We start from the raw sequence: 14,460 nt of genomic DNA, 5'->3' as shown, positions 1-14,460 counted from the left end.
ATGAGTCGCTGCAGATTCACATGCGCCCACCCGCCTCCCCGGGAGCCTGTAGCCGTTTCGAAGTTGATCTTGAACATTTGTAAATTAGTAAATATATCATTTTAAACTACATTATGTACAGACATGTTTACTCCATTGCGTGGGCACTATTACTATAATACACAACTCCTACCTCACCCTCGGGGAAAACAATCTAAGATGGAGTCGACGCCCATGCGCAATGGAGCCGAAAGGGGAGGAGTCCCTCGATCTCGTGACTCGAAAGACTTCTTCGAAGAAAAACAACTTGTAACACTCCGAGCCCAACACTAGATGGCGGGATGTGCAAAGCATGTGAATCTGCAGCGACTCATGCCACGAACAGATGTACACTGGGTAAGTGACATTTTCCATATATATTACGTCTGCCTCTTAGGTCATTTTGGCAAAAGCAGAAAACAAGAACCATAGTTTGGTGGATGCACCAATCAGAAAGCTACAATAGGGTGGGCCAATAAAACAGAAATCACTGAGCAGCAGGTTGTTCTACGTTTCTTGCCAATGTATCAATGGTTAATTTGTGCCTGTGGCCACCACTGCCAGATAATTCAGGGGGTCTAGCGCTTTTTGTAACGTCATGCTCTGTCTCAGTCTGCAGCTGCCATAGTTTAACATAACAGGTTACCAGATTGGTGCTTGCTTTATTTCTAATGGGTATAGAAATAACAAGACAACCAATGAAGTGATTCTTCACCATTTTATTGTATTGACAACCTTTCTTTTATTTCCATGAAATAGACGTTGGACAATTACTGTCTCTCCCAGTTGATGTCCATGCTGCTCATAGGCAGCTAGGAGGTGTGATCAGGGGTTCTTGGCAGTGGTGGTGCGCTGCAGATTAGGCCTGCCCCCTCCAGTCACACCAGAAAACGCTTGTGAAACAGCACTTATTTTTGTACAAAGTACTTAGATGTAGGATATCTGTGCTGTGCTTAGCCTCTCTCTGGCTAGACGTAAAATCCCAAAAAAACACCTTCCTTAACTGTTGAAATTGCACCCTTTAAAGGTGAAAAAAATGCAGCTGTTCCTGTACAATGTAGGATCAAGCTGGAAAGTAGTAGCATAATTCAGTGGCTGAGGTCCAACCCCGGCACTCAAATTTGTCCTGCTGTTTCCAGCTCAGCCTTTCATCCAGAAAAGTATAATTGTGACCACCATTGAGTTGGGTAAATCCAACATATTTTTTTTAAAGTGTAAACGCACTGTTCATTTTTAATATATCAGTTACAAGGCAACGTATCATGCACAATTACATTTTAAAATGTGATATCTCTTTTCCAGGGTCTAAAGAACCAGGTGCAAGTTAAACTGAACATCGTAAGTTGTCCTCCTGTCACAACGGTTCTTATAAAACGTCCTGATCTCAAGTACCAACTCGGCTTTAGTGTGCAGAATGGAATTGTAAGTACACTTTTTTGCGTGCGATATTTACACTGGAATATTTTCATACGTTTTGTTGAGAGGTGACGTAAGAGATTATTATACATTGATGTCATTGAACTATTCTATTTAGAAAGTGACCACTGGATGAGGAACTGCATTTTGAAATGCTAAACAGTGAGTATTTAAATATGTTAAACAAATAAAAAAGCTCAGTGGCATGTATTTTTTGTTAATATTTAGTGCAAATCTCATTTTTTGTTCAAAATAATTTATCAAACCGACCAACTCCATAAATAGCAATAAAAAAACTTTGAAGTTCCTAAAGGGGTTCAATCCTACACAGAATTTTAACAATTAAGATTTTACAACTGGATTATTTATCACTAAATAACAGAAGGTGGCTTCATCAACCGCAGACTGTAGCCTCTCTGTACTTTTACTAAGAGACTTGGATATTTTGGGGCAGATTCACGAAGGCATGTAAAAGTACTTAAAGGAGTACTCGTAATCATTAATGCTTTTGTGACTCATTGTCCTTACATTTCTACTCATCGCAAAATTGAGGATACAGTTAAATACCATTTACATCGATCTGCTAAGAAATTATTCAAATTAAAGTCAGTATTAAAACTTTTCGGAATTACGCTTTCTAATTCCACAAACACTGTACCAGTATCTTGCCCTGGGAAATGTTTTTAAGTTTCCAGTTCCAGGAAAGATGTTTCCTTCTGGCCGAATGTTCTAATGATGTAAGTCCAACAACCAGCCACATCTTGTTGTTTGGACCACTGGCCATTTGGAAGGCGTAAATGCATCAAATAGTCTCTCAACCCCACACCATCATTCCAGCCCAGCCAAACCACGCAAATGCCACTGTGTGGCATACGGTATCGACTTTCTTCAGAAAGTCGCTTGGTAAAGTTTTACTATCACGGTGGGAGACAAATGAAGCTAGAAACTGTTCACACAATTGGTTCTCAGCAAATGAGAGGAGGCTTATAACATCTGATGTCCATCACAGGTTTTTCAAAATCCCCAGGACATCAGCAGCGGCCTCAAATGTATTTTTTGGGGGGTAGGAGGCAGTGTCTCTTAGTCAAGGCTTAGCCAGAGCCTCCTCCCTCTCACTGACCCTTCCCTGCTACAGGCTGTAGTGTGGGGGGCCCTAGGCCCTCATGCTAATAAAACATATGACGCAGACATAGTGGTAGGGTTCTGCAAGCTGGCAAAGGGTACGTGTACCCTGCCATTTTTATTGGCAGGGTCACCTGACTGGTGATGCCTGTGTTGGGTGGGTTTGGGGTATATATGTAAGCAGTGCTTTAAATGGGCCGGTACTGAGTACCGGCACTTTTTTATTTTGAGAAGTAGAGTACCGGCATATCTCAAGAAAATCGTAATACTTTTAATTGGAGAGTACCAGGCACTTCTCGGAAACAAGCAGGTACTCTGGCACAAAGTACCTGCACTTTAATTTTTCCATTTCAAGCACTGTATGTAAGACCAGCCCTCAGCCGAGTGCTTGGTATAAACACTAGAACCTGCCCAGCAGGGCACTACACAGGCCTCTCCATGAACGGGCTCCAGGCAGTGGCATACCTATCAATAATGCCGCAGGAGCATTGACACGAGGGCCCAAAGGCCATCTGCATACCAATTATGGCTATCTCCTATGATCCAACCAGGATGCACGGAGGACGTTTGCTTTCCTTGCATTGGGTCTCGTGCCTCTTTTTTTAATGTCACTGGCTGAATGAAGGACCTATTCTCACTCCTGCCCCCTCCTTGGCCTCTACAGTAAAATGTTTTTTCAAATTATGAAATTCAGTTCCATACATGTCTAGAGACTCAATCGTCCTCCGTTCATATATGCCATCAAAGCGATCCAACCTTGGCAACTGTGACAATCTTCATCACTGACCTCGCTTAGCGAGTTTGACACCTAGAGACTTTGTAAATTGAAACTATGATAACCGTATGATTCACTTAGGTTTTTGCCCACTCACCAAGACGATTTCATTTCTTTTATGCTTTCTTTCTTCAACATGTTTTTTTTTATTTGTATACGCAGTTCTCCTGGATTTCTGTTATCCGTCCTTGAAGGGCATTGGGGGACTAATCTAATAAAGCCAAGTCGACAGTGTTTCACCTGTCCCGCACCCCTAAGAGGTTGGACGATTGGCCTCATACAATTTAACTGTGCAAATAAAAAGCCCTGTTTCAGTGCATTCTTTATCAGGGTACGTTCTAACAGCGCTCGATGTGGGCCCAGTTTTACTTACCTTATTCAAACAAACCCTAATCTATTTAAACAAAGCTATATATTAAAAAGTTATCGCTTAATGGTCACTAGATGGCAGCAGAGCACCATAAGTGAGAAGCAGCGTTTCATAGTGACAATTGCAACAATTTCTTTAGGAGGACAAATCAGTTTAAAAAACTGCAACAGTAAACGTGTTATTTATAATGGATTGATTAAAACGAGGACACCATTTTGAGATGTATAAATTGTGCCCATTCTTAAATATGAGAGCATTAGCCATAGTTTGTGGACACAGTAGCTCCACGCTTTTAGTCAGATGCCAAGGGTAGCCATTGACCACGACACACTGCTGACCTCTTGTTCCAGGCTTAACAGCCTCCAGACCTGCCCACTGACATTGCACCACTGTATGTCGTATAATCACACGGTGGCCGACAATGTGAGGTGGAAACCCCATGGAAAGTGGGCTTCCAACTCATTATGTGGAGGCTGAGCACATCTGATGTCCATCGGGTCTTTTAAACCTCCCCAGACATCAGTGGCAGCCTCGACAGTCTTTGTGCTTTTTCTTTAGGGGGGTAGAATGGCTGTTGGGCCGTGACATGCAAAACGTCTCTGAAGCTGCCATAGGGTCTGCACAGTTAGAAAGTCAAAGGAAATCTTAAATATAAATCAGAGTCTGATCAGTTTAAAAGCCTAAGAAAGGCTGGCACAGATCCCAAAACACCGTCTTTATTACGGTATTAGACAGAAAGGCCACACACATTCAGTGGTGAGTTATGACACAATAGGGTTGACCTAGCAATGTATCATTCTTGTAAGCCAATGAACATTCTAATATATAAGATATATGATGAATGAGGTGTGCATAGGAACTGAATGGAATAACATGACATTTGCATAATACAAAAATGCAATAGATAGTTCAACTAGTGAATGGTCTACAAAAAAGACTCGAGCAAAGGACCTAAAAAAACAAAGATAGGAACATCCTGAATATCGCTTCCTCAGCAGAGCACAAATAATTACAATTAATGGAAGCACTCTGTCACTGTCACAATTTAATTTAGACTTAGAAACATTAAAGCCATGGATAACAGGATTGAGAACAATGTGCTGAAAATAAACACTGACAAAACGGAAGTACTAGTTGTCACAGATAAAACTTCCAAATGCCCCCCTAAGTGGTAGGCTGCTAACGCGCCACAGAATCCTAGCTATTATCAATACTGAATAGTGGATTCAGCGCTAAAGGACGATGGATCGAAGCGACATAGGTTTGAGGGGATGTCGCCAATGGGAGGTGTGAGGACCATAAATAACAACAACAACATTCAATATTATAAAGTTTCAATCAATAACTACACCAGTTTATTAATAAAAAGTCATACATGTATTTCCCTATATTAACAATGCTAATGTCATGAATGAACTCTCAAACATAAATGATAAGCACATAAAATCAATAGCGGTTGGTTAAAACAACGTATATATCTCAATTTGATTAATACGATCAAACAAATTATCTCCAAAAGAATCACACATATTAATACAAAAACTGGTAATAATGGCAGAGTATACATTAGTTCAGCATGAAATAATCTCAAAACAAACCATGAGCATATCCAGATTAATTCCCTAACTAACCACAAATTAGCATTAACATGTTGGGCTTCATGTGAAAAGAATTTAGTAACACAAATTTAGAAAACTCCTAACTTGATTATATGATATATAAAAAAAACTATTAATGTGCAGCAATAAAGTCATTAGTTGCAGTTGGTACCTGGAAAGAAAGAGAGACACAATTCACATTTAATAACATACATTACCACAAAGGTAGTAACAGCAAATGATCTGCTTCAGCCTGAGGACACCATCAGTTATCATCTGAAGATTTGACGACAGCTAGTCTCGAACCATCAGACTTGAACCTTGTCTGTTCTCCAAGAAAAACTCTAGAAGAAGGAGCCTACCTAATCATTCTACCCAGGTTGTTATACTAAATTCTAATTAACTCCTGAATGGTCAGGCTATGGGGTGGTTTCATTTCAGCCAATCGACAACTAAATTGATGACCTAAACTCAACAAATGTACGCTAACTATAACATTTTCTTTCGCAGTATCCTTGCTTCTTCTGTCTCGTCTGTAACTCCATTCTCTCATCCGCCTCGGATATTTCTTTTTCTGAGGAAGAAACATTTACAGTTTCTTTTTACTTCCATCATCGAGGAAAGACCAGATATTAGTAACATTTCCAAACAATAGGACATTTCAAATTATTCAATGCTTGGTTAATACGCAACCTTGTAAGACATAATGCTGCAATCCACTAGGGGTAGCTGCGGGTACGTCTACACAGGCATCGAAAAACACTTATTATGAATGCTTTGAATCATGAAAAATAACCACAGCGTCTGAATATAATTTTCTTATCCAAGAACAGAAAAACAGACATTTCAAAAGTTACTAGTTTTACACGTTAGCTCATTACACATTTTTAATATGAAAATCATGAATAAACCTATTAGAAAATTCACACTCTCACAATCCCTCCTCTGGTGACGGTTCATGTCATCACATTACTCTTTAATAAATGTATTTATTATCACCAGATTCAAAACTTTGCCTCATTTATTTCTGAATAATTTCTCTCTCTTCTTATTTTCTTTGTAAAATGTATTCATTTCTATTTCAAAATTTCATTTATTCCTTTCTAATTTTCTCTTCTTAACGCATTTTTTTACTCTATAGGTTCCCTAAATTCCAGTTAAACAAAACACAATTATTGACACTCAGTTTGCTATTGTCAGAATAACATTTCTTCCCACATTGCTAAACCGATTTCCCACAGCTTCAATTCCTTTTCAAGCCATTTCCCAAATTGTAGCTTCTGTTAGTTCTTTGAAATCTTTATCATTAGCGTTAGTCACATTAGTGATTAATTCTTTAACCTTCCCTGAGTTAGCAGGGATAAAAGAACAGCAATGATAAGAACCTAACAATTTACAAACTCCGCTCTCTTTCGCCAAAAGAATATCTAACACAAGGAAATTCTGAAGTGCCATAGCTCTTGTAGCAGCCAATTCTGTGTCCAGGAGAATAATACCTCTGGAATATCTTGTCAGCATATTATCCACTATTGTGGACAACTTCTGAATCTTAATCAAATTTAGGACTACTCCAGCTGAAGGAATCATAGCCCCAAATATGTCTCCCACAATGCTAGAAATTGATTCTCGCTTTAATTGAATCAGGACTCTTACTCAAATCTTTCAATTGAAAGACTATTCCCAAATAACACCTCCCATACCACCCTCTAGCAAGACAGTAATATGCATTTCTTCCACAAATATAGTAAATACCAGGTATCGGAGGAACTTGTCCATTCATCATAAAATCCCACTTACTCTTAAACATAAATACATGCCTACATTCACTCTTTCCAACAAACACTTTATCATTCTTACTCCAAGGTCTTTGAATACAAAGTTTTCCTACATGCTCAGCATCTATTGTTAGCTTACCCTGTTTAGTGATGTCAGTATAAGCATAATCTATTCCAGGCTTTCTACCTAAAATTCCCTTATCCATTTTTGCCTTTATCTCTCTCCTTCTGTCATAATTACTATGTTATTTTCTTTGGCTATTTTATTCAAATATCCTATGGCAGGTATGAAAGATAATACCATGTCATAGTTTGAATAAAAATATTGAATATATTCTTGATTATAGAAACGTGTTAGCAAAACACTGCAGCTTATAGCATAAGTCACAGGTAAGCTATGATATGTAGTTCCTCCTTCTACTGAAGTTGAAATCTGCGTACATAGATAACAATCAGTCGCATCCATCACTTCAACATACTCATACAATAAGCAATAGAAAACATTAGAAGAAAGCTCTTTTTCCTCATGCACGTATTTTACATCTATCCTAAATCTATCTTTGGCTAATGACTTATCAGCCACGTCTAGAGAACTCATTTTCGCAGTCTGATTTTCTCCATCAATCTCATAAACAAACACCCAAACAAATAACAATAAACATATATCAACACACTCGTTACCGCTAGACCAATTCCAAGCACTTTGCAACAACTAAGTCTACAGTTTTGGCCGTGTGAATTATTCATTTTCTATGTTAGGAAAAAATAAAAAACTCAAATTTTCAAAACTTCAAAAAACCTAAAAAAATCCCTCCTAATTTTTTATAATGAATTCATTCACTCTTGGACAGTTCCTTTGTCAAGTTCGGTATAGCAGCTTGTCTAATTTCAGTTGTTTATTTGTCCTCTCCAGTAGTTTTCAAATTCTGTCTTTGCAGCATACGTTTTAATACTCAATTTTCATTCTCTTTAACCCAATGTCTTTTTCTTGTGAATCTTCACATCCCAAAGTCAGAATTTTCTAAGTCTCTATCAAAACGATAACTCAAAAATTCTTTTTGCCAGGCACTTGTATTTAAATATGCCCATTCAGGTCCAGCATATCTCCTACTTGCAACTCTTTTCCTTTTTGATCGCCTTCCACTTTCACTATCTTCTCCACTAGTATGTTTTTCTCCAGGCAACTCTCTCTCCTCTGCTATTGATGGTATCACATCTATCTTTCCCTTTTCCACAGTTTTCTCAGGCCAATTGTCTCCTTTCAATGTTCCTTTTGTCAATAGTCTTCTCAGTATTGAGTCTTCACTTGCCTTTGAACCTTTTTCTTCAGACGTTCCTGCAATTGGTTCAGGATGAGTAGCATCCAATGGGGCAGGACTATTCTCAATTCCTTTCCCAACAGAGTCTGTCTCGTCTTCGGTTTGGTTTGACAAACCACCTGCTACTAAGGTCACCCTCCTCTGAGCAGATCCTTCTTCTGTTGTTTCCTGTTTTTCGTTCTCATTCGAGGACACCCTCCTCAGATCAAAATCAGTCTCACTTCTTTATCCTTGGACTAATTATTCTACTTCTTTTGCTGCTTGCTCAACCTCTTCACTGTTTTGTTCTCTTTCATCGGTTATAGGAGTAGGTACATCTCTGTCATTCATGTTATTTTGCTCACTCTCCTTTTCTCTGTTTCTGGTATTCTCAACTTTTGGTAATCTCAACAGTTCCTCTTCTCTTTCTGTTGGATCATGCACTTTTCTCGTTTGGCCCGCGTGCACCCAATTTGGCAAACCAGCACACTCCATAGCAGTTGTTGAAGTAAGCATGATTTGATAAGGTCCCTTCCAGCGTGGTTCAAGGCAAGACTTTCGGATGTGCTTCCGTATAAGCACCCAGTCTTCTGCTCTCAGACTATGTCCTTGACCTTGTGTTTGTTGAGCTGTTGCAACTTTCACCTGATGAGAAAAAGACCGAACCACATCAGCCAGGCTTTTGCAGTAATCTAGCACCATATCATCTGTAATATTCACAAGTGCGTTTGCAGGTATTGCTGGTAATTTCATTGCTCTCCCCATCAATATCTCAAGTGGAGATAACCCAGTCTTTTTGTCAGGTGTACTTCTCATTGATATTAGTACTAGAGGTAAAGCCTCTGGACATTTTAAATTTGTTGATGCACATACTTTTTCCAATTGTGATTTCAGCATTCCATTCATTTGTTCTACTAGACCTGAAGCTTCTGGTTGATGACTGCAATGCAATCTTTGCTGAATGTTTAATGCCGAAAAAAACAATTTTATCACCTCTTTTTTTAAATGTTTACCCCTGTCTGATTCAATTGAAACTGGAAAACCAAAACATGGAAATAGTTCTCGCAAAAGCAATTTAGCCACAGTTAGACTGTCATTTCTCCTTGTTGGGTAAGCCTCAATCCAATGACTGAAAATGCACACAATTACCAACACGTATTTCAAACCGGCACATGCAGGCATCTCAATGAAATCCATTTGCATTCTACTGAATGGACCTCCTGCCATACCTACGTGACCCATGTTGACAATTGTTCCTTTGCCGACGTTCATTTGCTGGTATTTTATTATGCACCTGTGGCACACCAGCTCTGCCACTTGTCTGAATTTTGGATTGTACCAGAATTGTTTAAAACTCCTGATCATTGCATCCCTTCCAATAAGTGTTTGACCATGCTAAAATCTCGCCATTTGCGTCAGTAGACTGTTTGGCAAGATTACCTTTCCTTCTATTGTCACCCAAATCTCATCCTCCCTTTGTATGCATCGATGTTTAATCCAATCTCTGATTTCCTCTTCTGGAACATTGTTCTGTGTTGCCTTCAATTCATCTAGTGTCTCCACTATCTGCACGGTGAAATTGGCATACATTTCTTCATTCTCAGACATCAATTCACAATCTCCCTTGAATGAAATTCCATTTAGAACACAAAATTGTGCAACCTGGTCTGCATAGGCATCTCCCAAAGTTACACAATCCTGCCCTTTTTAGTGTGCACTGCGTTTGACCACGGACATTTTCTCAGGTTTCTGTACTGCTTGTAGCAAATCTCTGCCCATTTCTTACAGGTGATCAGGAGAAAATAGAAACCCTCTCTGTGACAAAATTTGCCCAAAATCATGTACAGTTCCAAATCCATACTGACTATCAGTGTAGATTGTGACCTTCATTTGATCTGATAATTGACGTGCTCTGGTAAGAGCCCCCAGCTCAGAGACTTGTGCGGCTATCACTCCTTTAAGCCATGAAGCTTCTAGAATGCCTGTGACTGTACAGACTGCATCTCCTGCTCTCAATGCACCCCTGTTGTCTCTTAAGCAGGAACCATCAACAAAAATAATTTGATAATTTTCTTTTAAACCAGTATCTTTAATGTTCTCTCTTGGTTAGGTACAAAGTTCTGTCACTTCCAATCATGTTCAACATCATCTATGTTAGACAGATCTTCCACCTCATTTGGTAATAATTTTGCTGGGTTAAGCACTGTGCACCTTTTTATTGTCACATTTGGTGCCCCTAGAATAACTGTTTCATAACAAGTCAATCTTGCATTTGTCAAATATTGTGTCTTTGACTCTGTCAATAAGATTTCTATTGAATGAGGTACCATCACTGTCAGAGGATAACCCATCACAATATTTTCACTTTGAGTTATACTCTGCTCAACAGCTGTGACAGCTCGCAGGCATCCGGGTAGGGCTGCTGCAACATAATCCAAGGTAGCTGAAATATATGCTACCGGGCGATTGACACTACCATGTTTTTGTGTTAAGACAGACAAAGAACATCCATCTCTCTCATGACAAAACAATAAGAAAGGTTTTGCGTAGTCAGGCATACCTAAAGCTGGTGTTTGACACGACTCTCTCGCAGCTCAGTAAAAGCTCTCACACACTCCTCATCAATCATTATAGGATCTGAAACATCCTTATTTGTCAATCTTTAGCAGTGGCTTTGAAACCGCTGAAAAATTCGGGATCCACTGTCGACAATACTCTACCATTCCCAAAAACATTCTCAACTCCTTTTGGGAACTCAGCATTTTAATTTTCATTATTGCCGCCACTCTCTCTCTGGAAATTCTCCTCGACCCTTTCTCAATCAAATTTCCCAAATACTTCACCTCTTGCTGACAGTATTGCAACTCAGCTGGAGAAACATTATGACCATTGTCTCCCAGGAAATTCAACAATGTAATCGTATCCTCCCTACAGTCTTCCTTTGTCTTCGAAGCGATTAGTAAATCATCAATGTACTGTAATAAGGTCGACTTATAGGGCATTACCAATGACTCCAAGTTCTTTTTCAAAATCTGATTAAAAATCAATGGTGATTCTGAAAACCCTTGAGGAATCCTGCACCAACTGTAGACTCTAGTCAGAAATGTGAAACAAAAGAGATATCTGCTGTCCTCATGAAGAGGTACTGAGAAGAATGCTTGACACAAGTCAATGACTGTAAACCATTCTGCATCACATGGAATCGGAAACATTATTACTGCTGGATTTGGTACCACTGGACAACACTTCACTACAATGTCATTTCTTTTCTTTAAATCCTGAACCAAGCGTATTTTTCCATTTGGCTTCTTCAAACCCATGATTAGTGAATTTCATGGACTGCTCTTCACTTCTTTCAAAACTCCTTGTTCAAAAACTGTTCTATCAGTGGTCTTATTCCTTCTATAATTTCACTTGTCATTGGGTATTGAGCTGTTTGTGGGAAAACCACGTTCTCTTTCACTGCCACCTTGACTCCCTCAACTCCTTTAATCAAACCAATGTATTTTCCTGAAAAATCCCAAACCTTTGGTTTAACCCTTTCCTGCAGATCACTTGGCAAGTCTTTATTTTCAAACACTGGAAAGAAACTCATTAAGTCCTCCAAATTGTGTTCTTCGTGTGTCTCATGCTCATCGACTACCTGGTCCTCCTCCACTTTCAACAAAGCTAGTTCACAACCTCTCACCCTTTTTCCCTCATTGGCTGACAAATCTTCCTCATCAACACCAATCGTCTCCATTGTAATTCCCTTTCTGGAACACATAATTGAACAATTTATTTTGCAATATCTCTTCCTAACAACGATACTGGATTGGAGCCACAAACAATAAAACTATGATAGTGTCTGAAATTTCCAATTTTCACAAGGACTGGTTCTGTAAGGGCATAAACAGTTGGTTAATTTGCAACACCTACTATCTGCACTGTCCTCTCAGAAACAGGTATGTCTGGTACTTCCACTGTTCTTATCGTTGAGTGCGTTGCTCCTGTGTCGACCAAAAAACTATCCTCATGGCCATGTACTTCACCCTGCACATAAGGACCTCCCTGATCCACATCTAACGATGCACCCATCATGAACTCATCCGCATCTGAACTACTCAACGGCCATTCAGAGTTTATTTCACTCTTACTTTGTAAGGGAAATTACTCAGCTGTTTTTACACATGTGTTTTTACTCTGATTCATGACCACCTGCAAAAGCATAGCCTGTTGCTGTTCCATTGGGCTCTGTATTAATTGAACCTGTCTCGGTATTTGCATTTGCTGTACAGGCACCGCATTTGTTGCATTTGTGGCATTTGTACTTGTTGTACCTGGGGTTGCACATTTTGCATTTGTTGCACCAGCGGTAAGACTGGAAACCTTGCATGTTATTCACATTATTCTGAAACTTTTGATTTTGGCCTCCCATTCTAGCTCCTCTCATGCTTTGAAATGAATTGACACCATTTGCTGAACCATTCCTCCTCCCTGATTCAACATTGGACATTGTCTTTTCCAATGTCCCAGCAATCCAAAAATGTGGCAAGGTAATACTTTTTGCCGCTGCTGCTCATACTGCATCACCACCGAACTCAAGTCCACATTTCTATTAACTACTGGAGGTATCGTTCCTCATCCTCTACCACGACCTTGATTCGGAAACAAATCATTTCCCTGTGGCAACTGTTGTAAATTTCCCTGCATCCCTGTATGCGCTGCCTTAATCTGCATCACCATTGCCTTTTCTTTACACTTCTTTTGTTTCAACTCACTTTTATCACTACAATATTTATCATACTGCAGAACCTCATCAATCGGCTTTGCCTGCCAACATATCAAATGATTCTTAATCATTTGACTCACTTCTGGTTTCAACCCATCGACAAATCTGAACACCAAATGATTCATGTTTTCCTTTTCAATAGTTTCTGCACCACTAAATTGTTTGAATGCATTCAACAATCTCTCATAATATGCATGAACTGACTCCTTCCCTTCTTGTGTTGTTCTATCAATGCACTGCCAATCAACGCTTTCGGGCGAAACTCTTCTTTTCAGAAATTCAATGACTTTATAATGATATTTCAACAAAGCCGAGTCTACCATCATCCCCCAACTACGGAAGATCATCAACATCTCCTTCAAAACAGCAACATTCCCGGAAAGTTGAAAGCACGCCGAAATCCGCGCCCTCCTCAAGAAGCCCAAAGCAGACCCCAACGACCTCAAGAATTTCCGACCGATCTCCCTACTCCCTTTCCCAGCGAAGGTCATTGAAAAAATCGGCAACACACAACTAACCAGCCACCTCGAAGACAACGACATCCTGGACCCCTCTCAGTCCGGCTTCAGACGAAACCACAGCACTGAGACTGCCCTTCTCTCCGCCACAGACGACATCAGGCGCCAAATGGACAACGGCGAAACATCAGCCCTCATTGTCCTGGACCTATCTGCCGCCTTCAACACAGTCTGCCACCGCACCCTGAAAACACGCCTCCACGAAACCAGAATTCAAGGAAAAGCCCTTGACTGGATCATCTCATTCCTCTCCGACAGAACCCAGAGAGTCCGCCTCCCGCCTTCCGCTCCGAAGCCACCGACATAATCTGCGGCGTCCCCCAATGCTCATTCCTTAGCCCGATGTTGTTCAACATCTACATGGCCCCCCTCGCACAATTGGCCAGACAACACAACCTCAACATTCTCTCCTACGCCGACGACACCCAGCTCACCCTCTCCCTCACCAAGGACCCGCGCACCGCCAAAACCAACCTCCACGAGGAAATGAAATCCATCGCCGAATGGATGAGAAGCAGCCATCTGAAACTGAACTCGGACCCACCCCCTCCGCCTGGGATGACTTCTGGTGGCCTACCTCACTAGGAACCCCACTGACACCGACCAACCACGCACACAACCTGGGCTTCATCCTCGACTCCTCCCTCACCAGGTCTAAACAGGTCAACACAGTTTCCTCCTCCTGCTACAACACACTCTGCATGCTCCGTAGGATCTACAAGTGGATCCTGACAGAAACAAGAAGAACGGTGACACAGGCCCTCATCAGCAGCAGGCTAGACTACGGCAACGCACTCTA

General features: G+C 40.4%; 1 protein-coding gene across 7 annotated transcripts in view; it reads left to right on the top strand.

Moving 5' to 3' along the window:
- APBA2 (amyloid beta precursor protein binding family A member 2) overlaps positions 1–14,460 on the top strand; it is a 1,150,852-nt gene that overhangs the window by 954,381 nt on the left and 182,011 nt on the right. For all 7 annotated transcript variants that reach the window (XM_069222387.1, XM_069222383.1, XM_069222388.1 and 4 more), the window contains one exon: positions 1,321–1,440. In XM_069222387.1, coding sequence (XP_069078488.1) covers positions 1,321–1,440 — 120 coding nt within the window. The remainder of the gene's footprint in view (positions 1–1,320; positions 1,441–14,460) is intronic.

The sequence above is a fragment of the Pleurodeles waltl genome, chromosome 3_1, assembly GCF_031143425.1.
Source record: "Pleurodeles waltl isolate 20211129_DDA chromosome 3_1, aPleWal1.hap1.20221129, whole genome shotgun sequence".
NCBI lineage: Eukaryota > Metazoa > Chordata > Amphibia > Caudata > Salamandridae > Pleurodeles > Pleurodeles waltl.
Note: the sequence above shows the minus strand (reverse complement) of the source record. Positions and strands in the feature narration are given on the sequence as shown.